Consider the following 27,779-nt stretch of genomic DNA (forward strand, 5'->3'; position numbering starts at 1 on the left):
CCTAACCCTAACCCTAACCCTAACCCTAACCCTAACCCTAACCCTAACCCTAACCCTAACCCTAACCCTAACCCTAACCCTAACCCTAACCCTAACCCTAACCCTAACCCTAACCCTAACCCTAACCCTAACCCTAACCCTAACCCTAACCCTAACCCTAACCCTAACCCTAACCCTAACCCTAACCCTAACCCTAACCCTAACCCTAACCCTAACCCTAACCCTAACCCTAACCCTAACCCTAACCCTAACCCTAACCCTAACCCTCTAACCCTAACCCTAACCCTAACCCTAACCCTAACCCTAACCCTAACCCTAACCCTAACCCTAACCCTAACCCTAACCCTAACCCTAACCCTAACCCTAACCCTAACCCTAACCCTAACCCTAACCCTAACCCTAACCCTCTAACCCTAACCCTAACCCTAACCCTAACCCTAACCCTAACCCTAACCCTAACCCTAACCCTAACCCTAACCCTAACCCTAACCCTAACCCTAACCCTAACCCTAACCCTAACCCTAACCCTAACCCTAACCCTAACCCTAACCCCAGGGGTGGACTCCCTGTCCAATCCATATCCTAACACTCAACCGTTACTGGGGAAGTTGTCTAATTTACTAACCAATTGTGGGAAAAAAAAACCCCACCCCGACCCTAAAACCCAACCGTACCGGGGGGGTACAGGAAAACACCCGATCCAATCCAAAGGCAGTAAAATAAAGTATAACAAAATACAATGAATGAAAAAGAAAATGAAATATAATAAAGTGAAATGATAGGACAGGTAATGGAAAGAAAGATGAAAATAAAATAAAATAAAATAAAATACAATAAAATAAAATAAAATAAAATACATTGAAATAAAATATAACAAAATTAAAGTAAAAATTAAACATTAAAAAGAAAACAACGCCAACCAAACCAGATCTTCGACGGCGCAGTGCGAACGACGGTTCGACGGCCGGGCGGCGGGAACGGGGATACCGTCCACCGAACCCAGTGACCGAACGGACAAAGACCCGCCCCGATAAAGACGGCAAAAATGAGAGAGAGGGGTCTTGCGGTACGTTGACCAAAACGTCTAAGCGATTGACCGGTTTAAATGAATACGGGGATCTTCCCCAGCTCGTGTACATCCCGAACCCCCGGGGACAAACGCGAAAGGCGGCCTCCGGGGTGGCAAGGGACAGACGACCTCAAGAGCCAAAAACACAGCGGGCGCAACCCCATCGGGGTGCCGAACTTGGACAAATGAGGGGATTCGAAGCGTCCCCAGTGTGGAGCGTGCGCTACGAGGTAGGGCTTCGGCCTCAACTCGGATCCTTTCCCAAAAACCTAACCCTAACCCTCCCTATTTTCACAAAAACCTAACCCTAACCCATATACGCCATGACCCCCGAAACGCCTTTTGCGGGGGGCGCAGCGGCTCGCCGACCACATATTTGGATTCCGGGTGGAATCCTACCCCGCTTTTATGCCGCTCTCGTCCACCTGCCGCCCTTCCTTCTTAGATGTCGCGTCCGGGACATCTTCAAAAACATCCCTATTTCCCTCCTCCTCTAACCTCCTCTAACCTTAACCCAAAACAAATATGAATCCAATCCCTAATGAGTGTGCTCTTCTGACGACGTTTCGGCGAATGAGCGGCGAATAAGCGCCTTCTTCGGGTCAATGGCTCACTTATTAAGCTGAGGTCCTTCCTCAACAGCCAAAAGCCAAGTGGCTGCCTGTCATTTGTGACTTCGCCCTATATATAGCTACGTCAATATTTTTAAATGAAAGAAACATTTGAAATTAGATTTAACCCTTCTATTACCAAAACCTATGCTACTGTTATCTTATATTGTATGAAAGTGATCACTTAGTATATATAATTTTAATATTATATATTATATATTAATGAATAATATGTATATATTATGTATTGTATACATTACATATACACTATATGATTTAATGATATTAATATATTATAACATATTACTAAATGACTATATTGTATTATATTGTAATGCTTTTGTTTGATCCCCTATATTATATTAATGAGATCCTTATTATGTATATTACTATTGTGTTTCGTCCTAGTATATAAAATTATCAATTCATGTGTTAGTTCACCTCTTATTTTATCCATTCTAATTGTTCTTTGGAGCTCTACTATTCACGTAATGATTATTATTTCATGTTAGTTTGTGTCTCATTCCTATATATCAATTTGTAGGGTTAGTTAATCCCTTAAATTAATTTGCATTCTAGGGTTAGGGTTATATATTAGAAAATTGTTTTAACTTTGTTATTTCATTGACAGAACCAGCAATCAACGAACTGGAAAAACTTTTTTTTATAGGTAAGTGCATGCTGGGCTAAGTGCACACTCATACTAACTACAAATTCATAACAAGGGAAGTTATTAATTGGTAAATGAACAGGTAAGTATTTGTAAATTGGGAATGGGGGCGGCGGTATTTAAAAACTATACCAACATCACACTTGTTAGAAAAATAGAAACAAAGTTCATTTTTCCAGTCTGTAGTAATTTAATGGAAACCACATTGTATTTGTTATTCTTCTAATGTGATATTAACCCATTGAATCAATATGGGATTACGATGCCTCGAGGTCTCCATGGCCCGTTTGCTTCGCGTTCTTCTGGTGCGACACCTTCAATTCTGCAATAAAAACATAATTAATGTAGGACCTCCGTAGATGCTAGTGAGGGGGGATAGGGTTAGCGTCTCTCCCCCTCAAGTTGTTCTTGAGCCAACCAGCGAAATAGTGAAAATGGTTTTGTTTGTTCCTGGATGTCAATTTTCTCGTGTTTATTTCCAAACGTATCGGATCGAATTTGTAATGTGATATTTTGGTTATGATTAGAATGAATATTATTGATTTTCTGGTCAGGGTTAAGATGAACAGAAGGGACTGGCGCCCTCAAGTGGTCGAATTGGGAGTTTCCTCCAGGTGAGTGGTTGTATTTAGAATGAGATAAAGGGGAAGTATTCTCCGCTGGGTTAGGGTTAGAGCGAGCAGAATGAGCTGGTGCGCGCAAGTGGTCAGGTTTGGAATTACGTCTGGATGAATAATTGTTTGGAGTGAGATTAAGTATTGCTCGGGGAGTTAAAGTTAGGAGGAACAGAAGGGACTGGCGCCCTCAAGTGGTCGAATTTGGAATTCACTTCCTGGTGAATGGTGTTAGATCTTCAGCTTGATTAATTTCCTCCACCACCACCCTGGAAGGGGCGGAATGAAAAAAGTGAAAACCAACAAAACTTGTTAAACTGACACACAATGTATCTTACCTTTACTATTTCTTCTCTTCATATTATAAGCAGTTTTAAAAAACTACCATGTATCCCCCCCCCCCCCCCCATCCAAGTTAGCATGTTCATCTGCTCCCGAAGCATTGCCATTCCTGGAGAAAAAAAAAAATTGTTCTTTTTCTCGTTAGACTCAGTTACAAGTAAGTGAAATGAAATCTTGCCTTTGGTCTCTTCCACTGAAGCACGTGTGGTTATGCTGCAATTTCTTTTCATCCAATGCAGATCTTGAACACAAAATCCCGCACATGCTTGCACAAACATTTTGAAACATTTGCATCACACACATTTGTAACTGCGCACCACACGCATTGAGTGTTGCAAAGTGCACACCCCCTGCATTTGTGACGAAAGATAAAAATTCAATCCCGGGTATAGGTTGGCAGAGTACTCCAAAAAGTTCCTCTGCTAAATAACGCATTTGTGCACTTGGAACTTACTTCATGAGAAATCTTGGAGCATTATGCGATCGCCCGCCTCAGTCCACTGCATCAAATCTGGGGGAGGGGGGTAAAAATGAAGACGTTTGAATTTTAATCACATTTCATTTGGGATACTTTGTACCATAGGTGTCAAAGTCAAGGCCCGGGGGCCAGATCCGGCCCGCTGCCTCACTTTTTGTGGCCCTTGAAATGCTGATTTTTCTTCAGCTTTCTGGCTAAAATACCCAATCTGCAAGTTATCTTTAAATTTTAATAATTTGGGAAGAAAAACAAATTCTTATTCTCCAAATCTCTTTTGAACAGTCTTTGCCGGCTTCTGATATCTGTTGGAACTTCCACATTTGTTCGTAGTTTTGATTGCGGGCTCAATTGAATAATAGTATATTGTTTACATACCTTTGTGAAAGATTCCTGCGCGTTCGGGTATGAGCCGGGATAAACACACATGCACACGTTCATCGCGTCAACAGCACTTCCAAGATTTATTACCAAATTGTCTAATGCAGTTTACAAGCCAATTGTCCGTGTCATAGTGAGAATGATGCCGGTTCCTCATCCGCCATTTGCCGGTCCACCGAATGGGGGTTGTCGCCGGTCCATTCATCATGTTGGGTTGTTTCCTGTCCTCTGCTGCCCCCTTTCGGTTGGAGGATTCCAGTCCAGACGTTTCAGCAACGTTTTTTTTTGCGCCATTATATAGGCCTGACTTTCATTGTTACATTCATCCGATCGTCTAACTCCTCCATCATACGGTACGATATTTCAGTATTTTATTGTTTTCGCCCGTAGGTGTGTGTGTGTGTGTGTGTGTGTGTGTGTGTGTGTGTCCCCACCGTGCCAGACCTGTGGACGCCAATCACCTCTGTATATTCGAGGTCGATCATCAAACAATGCATTCTGGAGGACTTTACCCCCACTCCTATCTTTTGTGGCGTCCCTCTTTTGTTATTGCCACCAGTACGTCCATGACTGTCTAGTCCTCAATACGTAATACGATTTGTGCCCTATGGATACGTCGTGTCCCTGTTTTACTGGCTGCATCACAAAGACAAATGATCGCACCAGGTGTTGACCTCCCGGGCCGGCTCCACAGAAAGTTGCTACTCTGAATTTTACTTGCCAATCAACCTACTTGAAACTACATTCCTTCATATCAAATCTTGGTGAAGGTGTGATCAACACACTTAAGATGTATTGGAATTCACAGTCATTCCGGCCCTCTGACAGAAACTGTCACTACAATGCGGCCCAAAACAAAAATTTGTTTGACACCACCGCTTCATACCAACCTCAGGCTTCTTGGAGTATCACGCGGTAGGCTGGGCTGTTACTCCTTCGAATCTCGGAAAGGGGAAAAAAAATTACTGTTTTAAAAAAAATAATTAAAAACACAGTAGCTAGCCGCTCACAAATTGCTCCTGAAACAAATAGTTGCTTTAAAGGCACGTTTGTAACTGTAGATTGAAGTGCAGACCCCATGCATTTGTGACAAAAAATAACTAAAATACACTGATAAAGATATACTCCTCAGGTATCTGTTGGTAGAGTGCTCCAAAAATGTTCCTCTACCTTCTTTGGGACAACTGCAGGAAGAAAATAATAAAATATTAAATCACTTTTAGTTTATTTAACAAACTTTATGCTAACCTTAAGACATCTTGAAGTATTATGCTATGGGCTGGGTCATGCCTCTTGGCATCAAATCCGGGAAGGGAAAAAAAAAATGATCAGGAATTTTAATCCATTCATTTGGAGTGCTTCATACTAACCTCACGCTTCTTGGAGTATCATGCAATAGGCTGGGCTGTTGCTCCATCACAACATTTCTAACAAAAAAAGGGAAAAGAAGAAAAGCATTAGCTCAACGCCGAAATGGTTCATTACCAATTCGGCGGCTCGCAGTGATCAGAGTGAGCGCACCACGTGAGGACTTCAAGAGCAAAAGAGCAAATACAATGACAATAAAGGCCATTCTGATTCTGATTCTGTTTTAACCAAACCTGAAAATGTGATCAAATAAATATTGGAATTAATTTTTTTTTTTTTTTTTTTGCTTTGCTCATAAGTTACTTTGAACCTATCTGTTTAAAAGGTAATACCTTCCTTTTTTAACTTGGCATTCATTATTTAATATGAATCATATATTTATGGATTACGAGTAGATATCTGTTTCATGTAACTTGCAAACCCACAACGCGTCTCTCTGAAATGTATTTATTTTCATTTTTTTTTATTTATTTATATCTAGAATGGGAGCTTATTCACTGTGAACCTCTGCTGTACTTGCTCTAAAATTGCAGTCGCTCTTGGGTCGATGTCAGAAACGGAACGTGCAGAAATAACTCCAGCAACTTCTATAAATTCCCTCTCTTTTCAGCGAGGTCTAAAATATCTCGACCTAACTGTCGCGAATGATCACGAAGGTCCTCGGTCATCGCATCCGCCATGTTTCCAACCTCTTCAGGCCATAGCAATGGATTGGACGTGATTTGAGTTAACGGGCTTTGGGCCCGCCCGCTAACTTGACGAGCGAGGTTGACAGATTGCCGAACGACAGATCAACTAATTGGCGAAAACTGGCCCTTTCATCCTTTGCTTAACTGTCAACCTCGCCCGTCAAAGTTTGATGGGTGGGCGGGTCCTAACATCTGATTGGTTACCCTGTCTTGCAAGGGTAACCAATCAGGTGTTAGGGCCCGCCCATTTAACTATGACGTGCGAGCTTGACGGATAAGCAAAGGATGAAACGTAGCAACAGCGTGTCACTAAAAAATTAAATGTGCCATTAGTTAAAGAAATGTGTCATTAAATAATTAGATGTGTCATTTATTAAATAAATGGGTCATTAAATAATTAAATGGGTCATTAAATAATTGAATGTGTCATTTATTTAATAAATGTTTCATTAATACAATGAAACGGTTAAATTAATTATTTAAACATTTATTTAATTAATGACATTTAATTATTCAATGACACTTATATTTGTTGATTGAATGGTACATTTCTATATTGAATTTTGGCACTTTTGGTCCTCAGTATAATTGCAAGCGGGCTCAACCTTCTTCTTCTGCTTGTCAGATGTACATTTGCACAGTAGCGCCCGCTCCCTTAACACAATTCAAAGAAAAAGACGTACTATGCGAAACATAGGAACGTCTCCAAATGAATAATGCATTATTAGTGATATCATTTCATTTTGCAGACATCACACCGCTTTATGCCCACTGTTATTCCGTTTTGTTCCGTTCGTTATTTTGAGCAAAAACATCACACATTTGATGAATAATCACTGAAGGATGATCAATTTCATGTACATCTAAATGCATGTGTTTATTTCGAGGTTTTCATATATCACTTGTACTTGTTGGAAATTGCTTCGACGCAGCTCCTTAAGAAGGGAAATATCAAGAAAAACAGTATTTCTTTTTTTATTCGAAGAATTAGGCAAAGTCCTTTGGTGGATTTGATTGTCGTAGTGCGCCCAACCCCCAGAATTGACCCCGGGGAATGTTCAGTTCCACTCGGTCCCCCCAAAAACGTCCCCCCCGACGACGGAAAAGACCGAGGTCTCGACCTTCCTTTCGGCGGCGGGCGTCTTCCAGAACAGCTTTGACGTACGATCGAGGAGAGAAGTTTTCTCCGACGCTCGTCTCGCGTCGGCGTGGATTAATGCCCCTGCTGCGGATGCGTAGCGCCGGGGTCCCGGCGGGGAAGGGCAAGACCGCCTTCCGCTGGATGAGGTCTCAGGCGTCAGCGCGCCCCATTTTGGCCGCGCCGATGAGCTGTGCGACCAAAACCAGAGCGCGCGTGAGAGGCGGCGCGCCGGCGCGTGCGCGCTCCTCACCTCTAAGGTGTGACGCAGCGTGACGTAGGTGTAGGCGGGCGGTCCCAGGCGGCGGACGGCGGCCTCGCGTTTCCCGCGGTTGCTCCGCGCAAAACCGCGCAACGACTCCAGCCGCCGTCTCAGCCGCTCGGTCAGGGCCAAGGTGGGCGCGGGCGGCGGCGCCCGCCGCGCCCAGGGCTCCGTCTGCGCTCCGGCGTCCTTGAAACGCTCGGGGGTAGGCAGAGACTGGCGGCCGGGAGCGCCGGAAGCGGAAGGCCAGAGCGTGCGCTCGGCAAATCCGGCCGACGTCTCGGTGCCGGCCGTCGCTTCTTCTTCCTCCGACGCCTGCGCGAGAGAGCGGCCTCGTGAGAGCCATTCAGGATGAAGGCGAAGCGTATTTCGGGATGTTCGTTTACTTTCGTTTATTCAGTCTTTTGCTAAGGTCTCGCCAAAGTCGTTTTTGTCAGTGTGACCTCTAAGTCAGATACCAGAGACGAGGGCATTCCCTCTGGGCCGGCCTCGGGGGCCGGAGGTTGCCGGGCCCCTGACCGTCTGCCCTCTCGCACAATGACGGGGGGGGGGGGCACACTTCCCACAAAAAATGCTTGCCCGCCCCCAAGACCCCACCCCGCGCGAGCTCAACGAAATATTTCTGCCATCGTGACAATGAACGGAGAGAACACCGGCTCGTAGCTTTGTTGAAATGTTTGAAGCGTACGTATGTGGTTGGACCGACTTCTCAAAGTAAGATTGCGTCGGGTCGAATTGTTCTTTGAAGGCATCGTTTGGCGTGTCTTGAAAAGTTCAAGCCAAACACCTCATTTTCTTTCTAGATTTCATCGCTCTTTGTATTCATTTCAAACCACGGCAAAAGCGTTCCCGAGGCCAGCCCGATCTCTCCTCGAGTCAACGGAAAAGGACGGCTCGTCGGATCGGCGACGAAGGCCGATAATTAGTCGGCCCCGGTCGCGAGCGACTGCCGAGGAATGCCGGCGCGCGAGCGCGCTTGCGACCTGGCCGTCCGATCGCGTCCCGCCGGCGCTCTCAAAGTCACTCTGGTAGCTGAGCGAGCCACGGCAGTTAGGGGCGCTTCCGTCCCGGGACGCGGCCGCCGCCGTTTCTTTGCCGTCGAGCCGCCCTCCTTCCGCCGCCGCCGGGTCTCCGAGGGGGGCGGAGCCCACTTCCTCTGACAACGACGACTCCTCGTCGACGCCGAAGTCCACTGCAATGACATATTCCAAAAACGCATGAGCCGTTTAAGCGGCCGTTACGTGCGAGTCTTGCGCGGCTTTCGCAAACTTTGCGGCTTCGGGGGGCCCCCTCGAAGCCCGGTGGCCCTTTTGCCTCCGCCGAGCGCTTCGGAGCCGCGCGGGGGACGTCGGCCGCAGCGGACCTTAGCGAAACTTGGAAAAGCCTGTCTTTTCTTGACGCCGACTTGCGGGCGCATCGCGTACGTATCGGACTTCGACGCGCAAACCAAAGAGGCCCGGGGCGATAATTCAGTCATGTATAAATCCGTTTGTGCCGTTCGCACAGGAAATGGGATGGACATTTTGGAATCGGAATTGGCTAGCAGTGGCAACTTGGCCTCGCTCTCCGCGCGCGATCCGGTGCTCACGTGGCGAGGAGACCAGGCCGGCGTCGCTACCGAGCGGGAAAAGTTCTTCCGGCGAGAGCACCTCCTCGGGGGCCGAGCTGCGCCCCGAGGCCGGGGGGACGCCGCGGCTCGAGCGGGACGAGGACGGGCCGTCTACGGAACGGGGGGGCGGAGGGGAGGCCCGCCCGGGACTTCTTTGGTTTAACACCTGCAAGAAAAACAAACAAACGAAAAAACACGGGGGTGAGACGTTGAAGAAAAGTAGCCGATGGCGTGCAGCGATTCATCACAAAAACTCATCAATCTTTTTGTAACGCTGATCAATAATCATTTGGAGGCGTTCTGTGGTGGAGACAAGCAGACAATTTCAGGGCCGATACGAATACCGCTTATCGGTGGTCAAGCGGGCCGATAGGCCATATGTGGAGCTGATGTTTATTTTACGTAGGAGGCAAAATGGGCAGAAAATAACAAACGATTCTCAACTTTCTTGAAACGGTTCGAAGCATAGGCTCATTGGCCAATTTTAGAGATGGCTACATTTGGTCTCAGACGATAGTTGTGAAATTCAAAGCAAAGACTCCATCGACTCGCAGCGTCATCCAAAATTCCGCTCGGATGAAAGCGGCTCTTAAATAGCGCCGGTTTTCTTGTCAACTTTTCCCAAGTTTCAAAACGCTGCGCGCCACTGTGAGAGCCAGGGCGAAAGTTAAAAAGGCCCCCGGCCCCCATACGATTCAACGAAAAATACTCCAAAGAGGGGAAAAAAAATGCGGCGTAAGGATGGAACCTATTAACGGGGGAACACGGCTCGTCCGGAGAAACGGAATCACGGCGGAACCTCGACGCCAACGCAAAAGGGGCGGACTCCTGACACGGGAGCCGGGACGGAAGAAGAAGGAGGCGTTACCCGGCCCGCCGCGGACTCGCCGCCTCCCTCCTCGCAGTCACCCTCCTCGCCGTCCGCCCTCGGGCTCCGCCCCCGGGGAGAGGCCTCGGGGCGCGGCGCCCCCCGACGGACCGACGTCTGCGACGGGTCCGAGCCGGGACTCCCGCCGCTCTCCGCCCGACTCCCGCCGCTCCCCGTCGGCTCCGACGACCGGGGCGGGTCCCGGCCGGGACTCCCGCCGCTCGACCGGGGCGGGTACGAGCCGGGGCCGCCGGCAGGCGCCTCTCGCCGCTCGATCCGGGCCGGCCTCCTCCGGATGGACGCTCGCGAACCCGGCCGGGACCGCGCCGGCGGCCTGCGGGAGGATACGTTTCAAAGTTGACACACATCCAAGCGGCAATAAATGTCTGGGGATGTCCGGAAATTACGGAAGGAGAAGGAGCGCAAAAAGGGATGGGGGGAGGACTTAGAGGAGCGGAGGGCGGAGACGAGAAGAGGAGAAAAACAATGCAAAGGCGAAAGAGCCGGATGCGGTGAAGCAATGAAAGAGGAGGAAAACGAGGGCGAAAAGGAAGAAAGGTGAGCACCGCGGCACACACCTGCTCCGGGGCCCGACCGTCGGCGCGGGGGGCGGCGCCTTCTTCAAGAAGCGCTCGCCGCCCGCTTCCGGAGACGAGACCGGCGAAGACGGGTCGCCCGCCTCCGACGAGAGGTCGCTCCCGCCGGCGGGAGGGGCTCGCCGGCCGGCCTCCTGTCAACACAAAGCTGCGCTTTGGAGCGACCGGCCCACGAAAGGAACGGGAGTAAAATTCCCGCGCCCGTTTTCAAAGGCGTCGTTACAACCCTCCAGTGCAGTTCTCTTTTCTTTTCAGAAAAAGGGAGCCGAGTGCGATATCGCTCCAAACAGTATGTGCGTCGTTATGACATCCATTCTTTTGTATGTGCGCATACTCGATGGGGCGTCGGAGGATTGGGCGCGTCAGAGCCTGCGTTGGCATCAGGTATGATATGAAATTGGCGTGAATGCAAGACCATCAAGTTGCCTTCCATGAGCCAGCAAACACGGGCGTATGGTCAAACTAAAAACCAGATTAAGTTGCGGCCCAGCCGGGACACTTTTCGGTGTCTACACGTATTAGTCGACACGTAGAGTAGCGGATAACGCACCTGCAGGCGCATCCTTTATTTATTCCTCCGCGTTGGTTCAAGTCCCGCCCGCGACACTTATTTTGACTCTTCTCTATGTTTACATTTCCCGTTGACAATCAGGGGCTTGAAAAGAGTCGCTTATTTTCGCGTTTTTATTGATGAACAGCAAAGTTAGACAGCGAGACCGCGCCCGCGCCCCCGCGCCCGCGCCGCTTGTGACGGATCTGCAGTCAGGAAGCAGAAAATATGGCAACGATCGACCCGCACCTGGGATCGGGAGGCGGTTCATCGGAGAGCCGGTTGAACCGTAACAGCGGCCGAAGCGTAACAGCGGGCGACTTACCGCGTCGGCCGCCCGTCCCTCGTTGCTGCCGTCGCGCTTTCTGTCGCTCCTGGCGGCAAGCAGCGCCCGGGCCCGTTCGAGAGCGTCGCTGGTGCCGCGTCGCCGCCACATTTGGCGAGCGGTGACTTGCGCTAAGAGACGGAACGCGGCGCTCCCGCGCCGGTTAGCCCGTAAGTTAAGCGCCTCGCGTAGCCGCTTTTCTCGCGGCAATGGATTCAACGAGGAAATGGACGTAGGCGTCCGACGTCGCCATAGAAATGTTCTTCTTCGCCAACGGCAGCAACTTGTTTTTGTTGTCTTTCCGATTGCCGCTATAGGTGTCGCCACCGCTCGTTCGGGAAGGCGAATGGCATGGTGGGTGATGGGCGTGCAAGCGGGGTGTTTTCATATGAAAGCAGCGGCGATCCGTCAGGGCCGGCAAGGCCTTCGCTAGCCTAAAATAACCTGATATTATCATAACTATAACAAACTATAATAATTCAAATAACTATAAAAAATAGTCAATTTCATTTGACATTTATTTTGACAAAGTATGTATATTTGTCGTATAAAATTATTCCCCATATTCTGTTCTTTTCGTGTCATTTTACATCCATTTGGTTACACTCCTTGCAGCGCTGTAGTTTTATGACAAAAACTGCAGACGTGGAGTTTGACTTATTTCACTTTTGGGTCGGTGTTGTGTTTTTTCCCCGGAGTGTCGTTGGTGTAGTTTGTGTCACCCGTCATAAGCGCGTTCCAGTTCTAGCGTAGCTTCCGCGAGTAATAAATCTTTCTTTGAGCCCATCTCATCCTGCCTCCCTAACCCCATCCACCTTCCCACATCTGTCGCCAACATGCCGCACCGACGTGACACTTGGTGGACTTTGTAAATCTTTGTCCGCAAATAATTTGAAATTACTATGACTTATTTTAAATTCTGGCAGTATCGTGTATAATGATAAGTTTCAATTGCCGATGGGGGATTATTGATGTTCATATGCTTCGGAAAATAGCCTGTCTAGCCCGGTAATGCGTACGTGTGCTTCTGATGTGGCTGAATCACTGAAGGCCTAAGTGATAAACGCACGGACCGTCACTGTGTGATAACATATATACAATAATTCCATGTAAGCAATCGTTTATGTGTGTGAGTGTGTGTATGTGTGTGCGCGCGTACGAGCTGATAGATGTGCAAGCAGCGTGTTTCTGTATGATAGCATACGTACGGTAATTCCATCGCACTTAGTCTGTGACTGTGCCTATATGCCAAAATACAACAAATAAAAAAACGAGTCAAACGGAATACACTAACGCGTTCTCTAACCGGAGCACATTCCTCGCCACTCTTCATTGAATCGGCAGGAGACATCATAACCTCTTGGTTTTAGCGCTATTCCTGCGTTTGAACAAGGATGGACTCGGACTTTGGTTCGGTCTGCGTGTCTTATATTTGGACAAATTATGGGAAACGCCCACCCTATCTATGTGATTTAGTTTTGTTTTGCTTGTTTTGTTTTTCGTTTATGACAACAGTGACAGCTCGCACGGCCTGTTAATTGGAAAGTCTGCTTTCAAGATTAGCCTTGTCTTCAAACCCTAAGTGTGTCTGGAATGGCTACTTGGGTGCACCAACCGTGAATGGAAGGCCTCTTTTCAGACCCTAACTTTGATTTCTAGTCCCAGTTTCTAATCTTATTGTGTCTACAAAGCCCAGGCCTATTTGAAAGCCTTAAGGCCTAACCCGCGCTGGAAAGCGTCAAAGGAAACCCGATCCCTGGCTGGAACGAGCGCCCGGCAAGATTTTCCCCTCTGCGAGTAGAAATAATCCCTTCCATCTTGAAGCGGTCACGGTCATAAACTTTGGGGAATTTTTTGAGGGGGGTTCACTTACCGAGCGGAAAAAGAAGTGACCCAGAGCATGCCTATCTTAAGCGGCCGGCAAAACCAAACGACGACACGGGCGCTTTCGGCTAAAATAAATAAGGGGAATGATCTCTGCGGGCGCCGGATCCATGCGGCAACGACCCGTTCCGCTCGCCGTTCCCTTCTTCCCTCTGCGGAAACTCTGGGAGCGCGGCGAGATCGGAGGAGTCCCGATTTCTTTTTTCATTTACCACGCGTGCGCCGCGTTAATCCGTCTCCAGAGCGTCGACTACGCCGGCCGCGTGACGGGATCGGGCTCGAGAACAGCTGCCGACGGGCGGGCCGCCGGCCGGCTCGGCGTCCGTCCCCGAAAGGGCCGGCTTAGCGCGGAGCGGCGCGGCCGACGAGCGGCGGCCCGAGCCGTAGGAGCCCCGGCGGGAAGCGGCTTCCGCCCGCTCCCGCGTGCCTTCGGGGATCTGGCGCGGCGTGCTGAGATTCGGCCTAAGGCGGAGCGGGGGAAGGAGGCGGGGCAGGGGCCGCCAGATTTAAGGAGTGTGCGTGTGTGTTACCGTTGACTGCCGATCCCGCTCCGGCGGCAAAACTCAGCCTGGGCGGCTTAATAGCTGCCAGAAAGACTTTTTAGCGGCATCCGCCGGGCCTCTTGGAGCCAGCTCCCCCTGTCACCTGACTTCCTTTTGATCCCTCTGTTACTACCACAAAAACATAGAGCGCCGGCTCGTTAACGTTAGGACGCGCGGATGAGCTGTAACGAGGAAAGCCGATTGCGGGCGAGCTCGGCGGGCGAGACGAGCCGAGTAAGACCCGCCCCGCCGGCCCAAGGAGCTTCCCGGTTGCCTAGGGCGGCTCCGTCCGTCCGTAAAAGGAGCCTGTCGGAAAGGAACGATCCGAGCGCCCTCCTCCGCCGCGCCGCCGAAGACCCGGTTCCTCAGGGCGCGGCGGCTCAGAGACGCCGCCGTCGCCCTCGGCTCGTCGCAACCCGCCGGTATGGCGCCGCGGCGTTTGTCCTCGGCATGGGAGGTCATCCGTAAACGGTCCGGACTAAGGCCCTCGGTGAGATTCCGACGAGTTTTCCGCGGGGATCGGCATATCAAATCCGATGTATTTTCGCGCGTGACAAGACGAGCACGTTGTTCTTTTCAAACGACTTGGGACATGGGTCAATTTATTAGCAAATGTTGTTATAGTTCCTAGCAAAGCGGCCGATGCCTTTGCTTTGGTCAGTTTGGTAGGAATGCGCAACGTCGTCGGTGACACCATTTTCTGGCAGGCGGCCGATGACGATCTATCTTCTGGACTTGCCTGGAGATAGCGCAACAGTTTCAACTCCAAAGTTAGGAGGAAAGGAAAAACAAAACAAACACGCAGGGAGGGATGATATAAAACAGCTGCGAGGTCGGCTCGGCGGGCGAAGCCTGGTCGCAGGACTTAATGAGGGCGCCTTCGCTGTGCTCTCTCTCCCACGGGAAGTGAAATATTTCCAATTCCCTGGCGAGCCGCTGATGCGGATGCTCAACATATTGATTCTGCCGCCGGTGGTGTCCAGGTGCCGTGCCGACCTCGCGCGACAACACGCTACAAAGCCGCTTCTTCCAAACACGTTGTGCTTGTATTGACCCAACCTCTGAGGTGACAAAGTAGAAGTAAACCGGCTGGCGTCCCAGCAAACGCCGGTCCGGCCCGAGGTGGCGCGCCTCATGCGGCCGGAGGAGGTCTTGCGGCCCCCTCCCGACCGGAAGAAGCCGCGCGTCACCCCGCGACGCCCTAAGAAGAACAAGGACCACTGTGCGCTCGACATGAACGGCCCGGAGCCCAACGTGAGACCGGCACAACCGGACGGACGGCCGCACGCGCGGTCCCTCCGTCTTTGCCCCGGTGGCCGGGAGTAGAAGCGGACCCCGGTCCCGGACGCTACCGTTGCTGGGAGGGAGCTTGCGGACCCGTGCCGCTTGATTGATTCTGCCTTGAGACCCCTGGGGCTACCAGCCCCGCGCACCGTCGAACCGATGGGATCGCCCCGCCGATCCGTCCGTCCGTCCCTGGCCTGGGGAAGTCTGCGCTTCGGGCTTCTGCCCCCTCCGCAGGTCGTAACTGAGAAACGGCCGACGGAGAAAGGCTGACCAATAAGCGTTCAGCTCGTAGCGCTCCCTGATGTTTGGATGTGATATTTTGATGCTCATTAAAAATGGACATTATGTGTCGTGAATTTCAATGTGCTTGACGGCTTTATTTTTTGAAGGGCTCAATGAGTACGTTTTGACAACAGGAGCTGCTGTAGACCGCGGCTCACGCTGGGATATTCACATGTGAAGTAGCACAGTCGGGCTGGTGATGTCAGGCCGCGCTCCTTAATGGCAAACGCCCAAAACACCAGTGGTAATGATACGTTATAATACGAATTGGTTGACATTCTCTTTTGTTTTTATTCAAAACGGGGCTAGTTTTCTTGATGACATCGTCTAATCGTACCCGCAGTATTCAGTTCTGTGTTCACTTAATCATTCATTAAACATTTACCTACTTTTTCTCCAGACGACCCCCCCCCTTAATCGCTAACCCTAACCCTGATCCCCACTTATTTGTATTTCTTTCCAGCCAGAGCCCTTGCTTATGACTTATTCCTTCAGACAGAAGAAAACAAATGAAATCGTTTTTCATTTTGAGCCTTTAAAAGCTGACATTTATCCGTTGTAAGATTTTCCCCACCCTCTGATGATTTACGTTTTTTTTTCCCAAGAAAGAAAAATCTGAGAATTCTTTTTTTCATGGCAGGGTGTCAACCCTTTGCGGATTTCGCCTTTTGGCGGCCGGCCCTGCGAATAGCTGGGGTCTGTCGGAATGCGGATGGGCTTCATTTCCACGGGGAACGCGGGTTCGATGGGCTCCGCCGCTAAATAAACTTACAAGCTGGGTCGCGGCAGCGCTGTATTCTAAAGCTTGCGGCTGTTGATACTGCGTAGGAAAGAGGAAGCGTGCGGCGGCACGCACACAAGCAAAGGCGCCGTAAGCAATATAGTGAAGGCTTCACGCGGATGCGCGGGCTTCATTCGAGCAGCCCGGGCTAGCTTCGGTCCGGTATCACGCACCGGGAAGGTCTCGGGCAGTCACTCGGACTCCTGGCCCCCCTGCTCCTCCTGGTCTCCGCCGCCGATGTCCAGCACCTGGAGCTGGCCCAGGTGAGCCAGCGAGCTCTCGTCCACCGCCGACGCCGACAGACGGTTGAACCTTGCGAGGCGGGACGGACGCACGGGGGTATGAATGACAGCAGGCGGTCAAAAGCGTGGGGACGCTCAGCTCTCGGGCCCTTCTCTTTGATAATGCTAAGGTTTGGATTTTACAAGGTCGTGCTAAAAACACACGGGCGGGCGGCATTTTTTTCGGAATACGCGGCGGTGCTTTCCTGCTAAATTGCTTGAGGGGTGGGCCCGGCCTTACCGCAGGTATATTCCTTTGATATTGGGTGTGCCTTCAAAGGCGGAGGCGGGTATGCTGGAGATGCGGTTCTTCTGCAGGTAAAGGTACTCCAAGGACTCGGGCAGGTCAGACGGCACGTGCGAGAGCAGGTTGCCGGAGAGGTCCAACGTCTACGAGGACAACGGTGCGGCGTCACCAGAGAAAACCCCGACGGGCGGGGAGGGGGGGGCTTTTCATGCCGAGCGGCCGGCCGGCCGGCGAGAAAGGCGCCGCCTACTCCACTCACCGTGAGCGCGCCCAGTTCCATCCAGGCCCCCTGGTAGACGGAGTTGAGGCGGAGCTGGTTCCCGCTGAGGATGAGCTTCTGCAGCCGATCCATGCCGCTCAGCGCGCCGTCGGGGATGGAGGCCAGCCGGTTGTTCTTCACCTCCAACACCTTGAGGCTGCGCGGGAGGCCCGCGGGCAGCGCCTGCAGAGCGTTGCCCGACAGGTGCAGCGTCTCCAGCAGGCGCAGCTTGCGGAAGGCGTCGCGATGCAGCTTGCCGTCGCTCAGCTGGTTGTAGCTGAGGTTGAGCTCGGTCAGCGTGTAGAGCAGCGCCAGGTCGTTGCGGCCGATCTCCGAGATGGAGTTGTGGAGCAGCATGAGGGTCTTGGCCCGCCGCGGGAGGCCTCTGGGAACGCGCTCCAGCTGGTTGTTGTACATGTGAAGCGTGTGCAGCTTCTTCAGGCCCTTCGCGGGAGAGAACCCGTCAGGAGAAGAAAGCGGCCTAAGCCTCTACTTCACGGGGGTCCGCTCCGCGGGATCGGATCGCAGGTTTGACTCGCGGGTGGCGTCGACCGAAAAGATCTCCGTCGCCACGATCGTTGTTGAAGACTGAAACGTTTTCTTAAGATCTCCGGACGCCTCTGTCAAAGTGTCACTTTGGAACTTTACGGGGCGCAACGACATAGTTCGCGAGACCGATTCAAATTGGGAGGGTGCCGTCCGCGCTTTGAATCCCGCGTATCGGGCCAATCCCGGAGCCGCGACGCCACAAGAATCCGTACGAACGGGAAGCGCGGGCCAAAGCGCGGGCCAAAGCGCGAGCCAAAGCGCGGGCCAAAGCGCGACCCGCGCCGGGCAGAGCGCGTCCCGGCGCCTCCGACTGTCAAGCCCAGCCAGGCGAGCGGAAGGCGGCCCAAGGTTACCTGGAAGGCGGCCGGGTGGATGAAGCGCGAGCGCAGCTTGTTGTTGTGGAGCAGAAGGTACTCCAGGTTGCGCACGGAGCCCAGCGCGTCCGCCGGGATGCTGCGGATGGAGTTCTTCTCCAGGTGCAGCAGCACCAGGTTGCGAGGCAGGCCTTTGGGCACCACGCTTAGGTTGTTGTTGGACAAGTCCAAGCACTCCAGGCTGTTGAGTTGGCTGGAACATATCCGGGCGTCAACGGCGCCGACGCCTCCGGACGCTGACGTTTCGTCCCTACCCGAATGTCTCGTTGTCCATGCCCTCGTTGCTCAGCAGGTTGTTCTGCAGGTAAAGCTCCCGTAGGTTGCGCAAGCTGTCCAAGGCTCCGGCTGGGATTTTCTCCAGCTTGTTGCTCTGTTAAAAGACGCGGCCGCATCAATGCGGTCCTCCTCCGGGGGAGAACGGGAAGCGTTCGTTGAGGACCTTCAGGTGAAGACGGTACAGGCTGGAGGGCAGGTTCTTGGGTACGGTCCGCAGAAAGTTGCTGGACATGGTGAGGATCTCCAGGCTGTGGGACGCGTTGAACATGTGATCGGGAAGCCCGTCGTCCGTCAGCTTGTTGTTGTGGAGATAGACGGACCTGGACGGGAACGCGAGTACGCGCGTCGGGTTAGAACCGTCGGACGGAACTTTCCACGGAGGGCGAGTGCCGCTATGTTACTTTAGATTTGGCTTGTGGCCAAAGGTGTGCGGGAAGATCTTGGTGAGCTGGTTGGCCGCAAAGTCGGCGCTGACCAACGAGGGCGGCAGGGCTTTTGGTGCCGAGGTGAGCTGAAGGAACCAGACGATGGAACGTTTAGGACAGTGGTACCTAACCTTGTTGGAAGTACTCGGTCGCATTTGTTGCATATGTGCATTTGCCCCACTCTTTCTCAGTGAAAAAAAATATCGCTCTATGTTTTGTTTTTTGTTTTGTTTTTTTCACAAAATGATCCGCGTATGAACATTACCTCATACAAAGACCAGAAACAACACAGTTGCATAAATGATCAACAAATTGCATAACTGCAGATCAGTGTGAAGTCTGTTTTCATGTCCTTTTCACAGCAGAGTCTGTTCTTTTTCTTGGATTTCACGTGCAGCATCCTCGCAAAGACACATTTTAACAAATGGTATGAAAAATGACAGGGCTTTCTTCTTTTTCGCCATCTTACCGCGGTCGTCAGCTAAGTCCGACCGCTTTCTTTTTCCGCTCGGCTAACTGGGATTGATTAAATTGTTAAGAAAGCACGCAACAAGCTAGCACGCGAGTCAAGCGTTGTTTACTGGGCGCACGTGATCACCTGCAGTCAGTAATGGCCAAGCGGGGGCGCGTCATTACAAACTAAGACGAAGAGTCCGGCGTGTCTTGACCTCAGCGGCGGAGGCTCCGCCGAGCCCCCGAGGCCGACTAGGGTTTGATCCCATCCCGGTTAGGAAGCGCTCCTTCAGGTGGGGACTTCGGTTGGGCAAAGCGCTAGACCGCGCTTGGAAAGGACGCCTTCAGAAAACATAGCGGGTGGGAAAGCGGTCGCGACTACCTGGTTGTTGGCCAGATACAAATACGCCAGGTCTTCTAACATCTCAAAGCCTTCGTCCTCCAGGCCTGGAAAGACAACATCAAGTCATTGCCTTCGAGGGCTCCTCATCTGCTTTCCCAACAGTTGTCCCCATTAGGATCGCGGGTCCCAGGCGACGTTGGGCCGGAGATGGCAGTACACCTTGAACTGGTAGCCAACCAAGCGCCGGGCACGTACGCAAATACACACCGGTATGCGGAAAGCAAAGTGGAAGCCACAAGCCCAGGACAAAAGGCACACAAGCATGCACGAGCTGCAATCCCTACACAGGAAAACCTCGGAACACGTGTCCACCGGCATGCCGGATAAGACGGAGCTGTGGAAAAAAAAAAAAAAAAAAAAACAGTTGCCCGTGGGCGAGCTCGGTTACTTTTTATCCGGCCGTTTGGTACTTTAAGTCATTTAACCAAACTTGGCTAGCCCGTTGGCCGGTCGCTCCCTCATGCGGTTTCTAAGTCAGTTTCTTGGCGAAAAGGTGGTAGGGAGTCGCTCGATCGCTCGGTGCGCGGTCATTAATTTGTCCGCTGGCGGGTCGGCCATTGGGTCGGCGGTGCGCGCGTGTCCGGCAGCGCTTTAGGCATTTGGCTTTCATTGTCAAACGGAGCCGAAGTCGCAATGCGGAGCGAGCGGGAAAAAAAGCGAAATCCCGACCGTCTGTTGTGAGCCAGTTGTTCTGCAGGTTGAGGGTCTCCAGTCGGCGCAGATGCGACAGGTGCTCCGCCCTTATCTCCTCAATTTTGTTGTTCTGCCGCGGGGAGAGAAAAGTCAAGGGGCGGTCCGGCTCGCCCGCGGGGCGCGAAAGCCGGCACCTGTAGCGACAGCTGGCGAGTGGTCGGCGGCAGCCCCGCCGGGAACCGGGTCAGGTCCACCCCCGCGCAGTCCACCGACCCCTCGGCCGCGCAGTCGCAGTCCGCCGGGCATTGGCCGGGGTCGGGCGCGACGGTGCGGGGCGCGACGGTGCGGGGCGCGACGGTGCGGGGCGCGACGGTGCGGGGCGCTCCGACGGGCTCCTCCCCTCGCGTCCCCGCCGGGAGCCGGCCCAGGAGCAGCAGTCCGGCCAAGGCCAGCAGAACGCAACGCTCGGGAAAAGCCATGCTCGGCGCCCCGGAGCTCCTGTTGCCCAAGAACCACAACGTCTCGGATCAAAACAAATGTTCCCGGAAACCGTCTTTCTATTTTTTTCCCCGGGCCGTAAAAGTCCGACAGGACTCCGGCGGCCCGGCGTCGGCGTGAATCATCGGCGCGGTATGCTGACATCTCCATCCCGGCTCGCCGACTCCGAGCGGGCGGGCGGGGGATTTCCCAGCATGCGGCGAGGCTGAATGCGCAGCGCAATTTCACGGTACGTGATAGAGGCGCGGGGAGTTGCATAAAAAGGACAGGCAAAATCAAAAAAGACATTTGCGACAAACCGGCATACGGCCGCACGGGTTGCCTTCGGAGCCTTTCCGTTCGATAGAGAGGAAGCGAAACGTAAAGTCAAGTTTCATTTTTGCCTCGGCGAGAAAAGGTTCGACGAGGGCCGAAGCCGGAAAAGAGGCCGGCCGCGGCGACGCGGCCTCAGAGAAAAGGCTTCCCTTTCGCTCCGGCCATTGTCACAGATGTCGCGGACTCCGCTTCGATCGGACGACCTTTCTTTTACTCTTTCGAAGCGCGCGTCGAGCGGCCGGCTCAACTCCTGCCGAGCGACGGTCGGCGGGATCCTTTCCGTCTCGAGAGAACCGAAGCGAACAAACATATTTGGGCTCTAGCTGCTAACCGTTTTCAGCGAAAGCCCACCGCTCGCTCGCTTCCCCTTGTCTTTCTTCCAAATCGGACGTTTGCCAGCATCTGCTTTGAATTGGGAAAACGACAATCAGCATTCTGCCCCGTAGCGGGAAGTCGAGCGCAATCGATTTAGACGGTAAAGTCCAAGCGCACCCTTTTTGAAAAACGACGGATCCGAAATGTTGTTTTGCTGACCCCCGGAATTTGTGAGAACCCGCGGTGAGAAGCGCCCAATTGAGGGCCACACACACACACACACACACACATAAAAAATCATGACATTCTGCACTACATTATTAGCACCGATGTCCACGTTTGTTGATTATGGCTATTTATTGCTTTTTATTCATCCCTCAATTACGGAATGTCGTCTGCTGCTCGGGGAAGTGAACAGAATAAGAACGCGATTGTATGGAACAACTATAGGGTTATACGACTATTAATCTCTGGAATCTTTCAAGGCTAAAAGGGCGGTACTTTGATCATTTATGCGTTCCGGCGGCGGCTGTCAGCATATCTCGGTCAAGCGCCCCCTACCAATGTTTGTTTCAGCCCAGTCCCACCAAAACTGGGGCTAAGCGTCTTTGGGATGAGCAACAAAAAGAAGAAAACAAAAGAGCGCGCTTGAAACAGATTTCTGTATTCGCCAATTAGGCAACTACACTTGCCACGGTTTCTCTCCGTGACGACTGACGATAAAACTTAAGGAAATAAAGACACGCGAGGTTTCGCAAAGGAGTCACGACTTCACGTTCCCATCGATTTGAGAGGAAAAAAAAGTGCTTTTCCTGTCACAGATTCGCCTGCTCGAATCTCAGGTGAGGCCTCAAGCGTCGCCGTAAACGCGCAGTCCGGCCCCCTGGCGGGTTGACACGTGACGTCAAAAAAGGCGTGGCGCGCGGAGGGAAAACGTCGGCGGACGAGACGGCGGAAGGCACTGACCGGCAGCGGCGGCACAGGCGGTCTCGCGTCAGACAAAGTGGCGCCGATGCTCCCGTGGGCGCGCGGCAGCTCGTCCCATAGCAACGGCGCTCGGCGCTCTGGCGGCGGCTCGGGGACCTCCAGATGTCTACGCGCTGCGCGCCGCGGGCGGGCGGGCGGGGGAGGAGACCTCGGCTTCCGGCGCTCTGCCTCGGGCCAATGAAAAGTTAGCGCGGACCATCTTGGATCTTGCCGACACTCGGACGGCTAACGGACGGATCTGGTTACAAGGCGCGCACTACACCAAAAAAACCGAGCAGCGCGAACCCCACACCCCCCACACACACACTCGCATACGGCGCTACGCTATGCGCCCGATGGCACGCATCTGCGTCGACGCAAAGTGCCGGCAGCTCCAAAGGGGCGCAAGCGGTACGAGGAGAGGGTGGCTGGTCCTTACCGCCGGAACTGCGAAGGGTTAGCCGCACGCTATAAACAATTCCTGATGCCTTGCATAGCACACACGCAATGTTACACAACTTGAACATCCATCATCTTTGTCTGTTTGGAAACAGATGTGAGCGCCACGCCAGACCAGCCCGACGGCAAACGCGTTATCGCCCCGGTGATCCTAGTTTCACGTGAAAGTGGGAGTCGTGTCCCTTTTAACCGCACATATTTTTGCTTCTAAAAGTCAGCGTCACCGTCGGCGCGTCATCTTGTAGTCGATGGGCCGAAAAACAAGCAATCCCTTGACCAATACGTCATTTGACCCAAATTACACGTAGACATCGTAAGAAAAGATCGCAGAGTCCTGGATCCGACTTCAGTTTTCTATCAAAACATTTTTGGGATGTTTGGCGGCCGCGTGACAGAGCGAGAGCGTTCCCGAAAAACAAGTTTGAAAGGAGAGGCCGCTCGCCCCCGCTCGCATCCGTCCGCCCGGCCCGACTAAGCCCGCTGCGCGCGACTAGCGCTAAAAGTGGCCCGCGTCGACGAGGGTTAGCTCCTTGTGTTTGCGCGGGCGCCGTCGCCTGCAAAGTGAGCACAAAAGCCCGGCGGGGGGTCAGAGGTGGATGGGGGGGCTAAATGAAAAACACGTGTTGGAAAAGGAAGCTCGGGCGTGCTCTCCAGTGCAGAGCTGCAAGTGCAAAGCAAGTGCAAAGCAGTGGTGTTTTGCCAGCGTGAGAGAGCGGGAAAACGGCCCTGAGCTCCGCCGGTTTCACATTCACTTTGATTCGGGGCGATATAGCGGGCTCGGGACAAACACGCAATCTCGGCGCAGGACGGCCGGAGCCGGGTGGATTTGAAATCGGCTCCCTGTGCTATGAGGCGGGCGTGTCGACCATTAACCGCTGCGCCGCCGTGCAAATCATTGACAACATATGCACAGTATGGATGGATGGATGGATAGACCACAGTATCTTGTGGCTTACTTGTCCAGGAAAGCTTTGAAGTCATTGCCATTTTACGTTCCATCTCAAATTCCGCTCATTTGCAACGGCACACAGCACACAGCGTGGTTATTCATTCACACACTAGACACTGACATATCGCATCTTTCAAACGTTCATTGTTGGTTGCCCTAATGAAATTGGACCAAAAAAAAAAAAAAAAAACCTCGAGCGAGAAACAAGAAAGTCAAAGGAGGATAGAAAAAAAAACAAAAACAAACGTAAGCTGCGAGTCATTGCTCAATTTGGTTGTTTTCTTGGCTCCCCGAATTGACAGCCGGACTCGATTTGCAGTTCACGTCGAGAGCTGCTCAAGTAGCGAAAGAACAGGTTACGGACAGTCGGTGGGAAAAGAAAGAAACTATCCGGCAGAAACTTCAAAATAAAATGCGCTCTGGCCGTCGGTGTCATACGTGACGCGTTATACCAGTTAATGCAGTCCCACTACGTTTGCAGTGCCTTGACATTCTCCCGCGCATTTCCTTGCACTTCTGGCACAAGACATAAACATACGTCATCATTTCGTGCCAGGTAAACGTGTGTGTCCTGCCTGTGCCCGTGATAGACATCGCTACCGCAAAAGGGTCGGAATTGGGGCTCGCTTGACGCAAAAGCTTGCAACACTATCGAGTAAATGACAATAAGGCCCCGCGACGAAGTCGTGACGTCTTGGATCCCTCTGTTGTTCAAATGGTCGGAACCCGAACGAATATTCATCCGCGAAATGAACGCCAAACCGTCGTGGATACTGCGAGCTCAGAAAGGATTTGTGCTGCGCACTGCGCACGCTCAGAAAGCGACAGGGGGCGCGCCAGCGATTAGTGTCGCGCAACGCCGCCACCTGCTGGTCGTCGCCCGCTCGCGCTGCGGCGGCGGTATGTCGCGGTCCTCGCGTGTGCTTGCGCGAAGCACGGCTAACGCTAACAGGTCTTTTGGACCGTCGGACGCGTTAAACCAGCGTTCAAGTGGGCGCGGTCTTCAGACGTGACGTAGCTTGGTCACGTGACACCGACGGACGTTTTACTTCCCGTGTCTTTCCCACTCCGCACTCAAAGTTAATTTAGTCCAGTCACAAGGCGCGAAGGTAAAGTTTCGAGCGGTGTTAGTGCGCGTGGCCACCCTTTTGTAACCATCTAAACAGGAAGAGGATAAGAAGGCGGTTGTGTGTGCGGCGCTACGGAAGCCGGCCGGTCGGTCGCTAGCTAAACTAGCCGCGCGCGAGGGCGTCAGGCGGCGGCTGTCGCTCGTGCCCTTTGGCCGCGGCGGTCTTTGTGCTCGCTCGCGCGCGCTCGTGCGCTTTCGCTCCCTGGCGCCATGGCCCAAGCGCTCCGCGCGAACGCTGTGAGGAAAGCCGCCGCTTTCTCGCGTTCCGGATGGCTGCGCTGGGCGTCGAGCGACACGTCGTCCTCGGACTCGGACTACCTGCACAGAAGCCTGGTGCCCACCATGCACTACCAGAAGAGTTTGCCGAGGTGAGAACGTCACCCGAACGCGCACGCGCACGGCAATCCGGGTGAAAGTGCACGCTCGAGTGCGGCTCGTGGCCGGCCGCCAGAGGGCGCCCTTTCGCTCGGGGTTCCGGGCTCACGCTAACGCGCCGTCGCCCTCCGCAGGTTGCCCATCCCAAAGCTGGAGGACACCATCCGGAGGTACTTGGCCGCTCAGCGGCCTCTCCTGGACGAGCAGCAATTCAGGTGAGCGAGCGCCAGCTCTCCCCGAAGCCAAAGGACGGCGCCCCCGCCGCCAGAATACGAAACTCAAGAACAGCGTCGTCGTACCTTCAGCGAGACGGAGAAGCTGGCCCGGGACTTCGCGGCCGGCGAAGGGAAAGCGCTGCAGGAGGAGTTGGTGGCCCTGGATAAAAAAAACAAGCACACTAGCTATATCTCGGGTGAGGCCTCCGTTTGGCGGGGAAGCCGCGACCCCCACCGATACCCCTCGCGTTTCAGGCCCGTGGTTCGACATGTACCTGTCGGCGCGCGAGCCGGTGGTGCTCAACTTCAACCCGTTCATGTCGCTCAACGACGACCCGAAGAGCGAGTACAACGGGCAGCTGGTGCGCGCCAGCAACCTGGTGTGCTCGGCCGTGCGCTTCATGAAGACGCTGCGCGCCGGGCTGCTGGAGCCCGAGGTGTTCCACCTGGACCCGGCCCGCAGCGACACGGACGCCTTCAAGAAGCTGATCCGCTGGGCGCCCGCCTCGCTGGCCTGGTACGGCGCCTACATGCTCAACGCCTACCCGCTGGACATGTCGCAGTACTTCCGCCTCTTCAACTCCACGCGCGTGCCGCGGCCCGGCCGGGACCGGCTCCTCACCGAGCCGGCCGGCCGCCACCTGCTGGTCATGAGGAAGGGCAACATGTACGTCTTCGACGTGCTGGACGCCCGCGGCGACATGATGCCGCCGGCGCGCATACGCGACAACTTGAGGTACGCCGCCGAGACCGCCTGGCGTCTGGCATCTGGGTCTGTCCGGAGTCGCGCTTTTTACCGGGAAGCGAAAGGGAAGGAACAGCCGTAACGTACGGCGCACAACTCCGTCTTTGTCTCAGCCACATTCTTTCGGACGCCACGCCGGCGCCCGACTTCCCGCTGGGGGCGCTGACCACCGAGAACCGCGACGTGTGGGCGGGCTTGAGGGAGGCGCTGGTCGCCGCCGGCAACGCCGAGGAGCTCCAGACGGTGGACAGCGCCGTCTTCTGCCTGTGCCTGGACGAGGTGGCGCCGAGCGACGGCGTGGACGCCTCGCACAACATGCTGCACGGCGACGGCGTCAATCGATGGTGAGCGCCGCCCGGCCGCCTCGTTCGCCGTAGCGGCGGCCGACTGTCCTCGCCGCAGGTTCGACAAGTCCTTCAGCGTCATCGTGGCCCGGGACGGCCACGCCGCCATCAACTTCGAGCACTCGTGGGGCGACGGCGTGGCCGTGCTGCGCTTCCTCAACGAGATCTTCAAGGACAGCACCCAGAGGCCGCTGGTGCACCCCGGCCCGGACGCCGGCGGCTCGCCCTCGGGCGTGCGCCGCCTCAGCTTCCGGCTGGACGACGCGCTGCGGGACGGCGTGGGGAAGGCCAAAGCCGCGTTTGATGCCGCCGTGTCCCGCCTCACCATCGACGCCGTGCAGTTTACAGGTGAGGCCTCGCCCGCTTCGCTTTGTCCGGCGACCCAGCGGCAACCGGGCGCGTTCCCTCAGGCGGCGGCAAGGAGCGGCTGAAGAAGGCCGCGCTGAGCCCGGACGCCGTGGCGCAGCTGGCCTTCCAGATGGCCTTCCTGCGCCAGTACGGCCAGACGGTGGCCACGTACGAGTCGTGCAGCACGGCCGCCTTCAAGCACGGGCGCACCGAAACCATCAGGCCCGCCAGCGCCTTCACCAAGCGCTGCGCCCACGCCTTTGTCCGCGAGCCAGCCAGGCACGACGCCGGCGCCCTTCTCGGGATGTTGCGCAGCTGCTCCGAGTACCACGGGCGGCTCACCAAGGAGGCCGCCATGGGTGAGCTCCCCGCCGGAGCCGGACCCCTTGCGGGCGCCTATCCGAGGGTGCTCAGTTTGCCTCGCCTTCCAGGTCAGGGCTTCGACCGGCACCTGTTCGCCCTGCGCCGGCTGTCGGAGTCGGCCGGGCGTCGGCCTCACGGGCTCTACGCCGACCCGGCCTACGCCGCAATCAACCACAACGTCCTGTCCACCAGCACGCTTTCCAGCCCGGCCGTGCGGCTGGGCGGCTTTGCGCCGGTGGTGCCGGACGGCCTGGGCGTGGGCTACGGCGTCCACGACCACTGGATCGGCTGCAACGTCAGCGGCTACCCGGCCCGCGACGTCCCGCGCTTCCTGCGGTGCGTGCGCCGCTCCCTGGAGGACATCTTCGCCGTGGTGGACGGCAAGGCCCCGGCGTGAGTCGCGGCGCGCGTCCGCCGGATGCTCCCCGCGTTGCCGCCCTTACCCGCACCTCGTCATGCCATCGAATGTGTGTGTATGTGTGTGAATAAAAGGTATATGTAGCGAAATCATAAAT

General features: G+C 54.0%; 3 protein-coding genes and 1 long non-coding RNA gene across 10 annotated transcripts; 1 reads left to right on the forward strand and 3 right to left on the reverse strand.

Annotated features, from left to right (window-relative positions):
* Positions 1–2,516: 2,516 nt before the first annotated feature.
* On the reverse strand, positions 2,517–3,370 carry LOC148416391 (uncharacterized). Its single transcript, XR_015866978.1, has 2 exons — positions 3,303–3,370; positions 2,517–3,233 (listed from the first exon to the last, which is right to left on the reverse strand). It is a non-coding gene; the product is annotated as an uncharacterized LOC148416391 (long non-coding RNA).
* Positions 3,371–4,221: 851 nt separating this feature from the next.
* LOC148416392 (uncharacterized) lies at positions 4,222–15,478 on the reverse strand. 5 transcript variants are annotated; one of them, XM_088425515.1, is made up of 9 exons: positions 11,568–15,478; positions 10,675–10,826; positions 10,097–10,430; positions 9,208–9,394; positions 8,603–8,811; positions 7,611–7,934; positions 7,341–7,548; positions 5,533–5,589; positions 4,222–5,346 (listed from the first exon to the last, which is right to left on the reverse strand). In XM_088425515.1, exons 1-7 carry the CDS (start codon positions 11,676–11,678, stop codon positions 7,510–7,512), a joined length of 1,356 nt encoding a protein of 451 aa, XP_088281641.1. In that variant the 5' UTR covers positions 11,679–15,478; the 3' UTR covers positions 4,222–5,346; positions 5,533–5,589; positions 7,341–7,509. The 5 variants fall into 5 exon arrangements, with proteins under 5 accessions (XP_088281641.1, XP_088281640.1, XP_088281642.1 ...); XM_088425514.1 differs by having other exon boundaries at positions 5,411–5,589; XM_088425516.1 differs by having other exon boundaries at positions 4,222–5,589; positions 9,269–9,394.
* Positions 15,479–15,632: 154 nt separating this feature from the next.
* Positions 15,633–24,670, reverse strand: podn (podocan). Of its 3 annotated transcripts, XM_088425509.1 has the most exons (12): positions 22,338–24,667; positions 20,438–20,741; positions 20,280–20,373; positions 19,590–19,654; positions 18,731–18,840; positions 18,493–18,649; positions 18,308–18,423; positions 18,033–18,246; positions 17,131–17,574; positions 16,866–17,014; positions 16,517–16,655; positions 15,633–16,382 (listed from the first exon to the last, which is right to left on the reverse strand). In XM_088425509.1, exons 2-11 carry the CDS (start codon positions 20,720–20,722, stop codon positions 16,535–16,537), a joined length of 1,755 nt encoding a protein of 584 aa, XP_088281635.1. In that variant the 5' UTR covers positions 20,723–20,741; positions 22,338–24,667; the 3' UTR covers positions 15,633–16,382; positions 16,517–16,534. The 3 variants fall into 3 exon arrangements, 2 of the variants coding, with proteins under 2 accessions (XP_088281635.1, XP_088281633.1); XM_088425507.1 differs by having other exon boundaries at positions 15,633–16,655; XR_015866977.1 differs by lacking the exon at positions 19,590–19,654 and having other exon boundaries at positions 15,633–16,655; positions 22,338–24,670.
* Positions 24,597–27,778, forward strand: cpt2 (carnitine palmitoyltransferase 2). The gene is made up of 8 exons (XM_088425506.1): positions 24,597–25,242; positions 25,384–25,464; positions 25,555–25,661; positions 25,720–26,200; positions 26,323–26,553; positions 26,612–26,901; positions 26,964–27,260; positions 27,333–27,778. Exons 1-8 carry the CDS (start codon positions 25,085–25,087, stop codon positions 27,659–27,661), a joined length of 1,974 nt encoding a protein of 657 aa, XP_088281632.1. The 5' UTR covers positions 24,597–25,084; the 3' UTR covers positions 27,662–27,778.
* The last annotated feature ends 1 nt before the right edge of the window (position 27,779 follows it).

The sequence above is a fragment of the Hippichthys cyanospilos genome, chromosome 10, assembly GCF_059441005.1.
Source record: "Hippichthys cyanospilos isolate Australia breed blue-spotted pipefish chromosome 10, RoL_Hcya_1.0, whole genome shotgun sequence".
In the NCBI taxonomy this organism is placed as follows: Eukaryota; Metazoa; Chordata; class Actinopteri; order Syngnathiformes; family Syngnathidae; genus Hippichthys; species Hippichthys cyanospilos.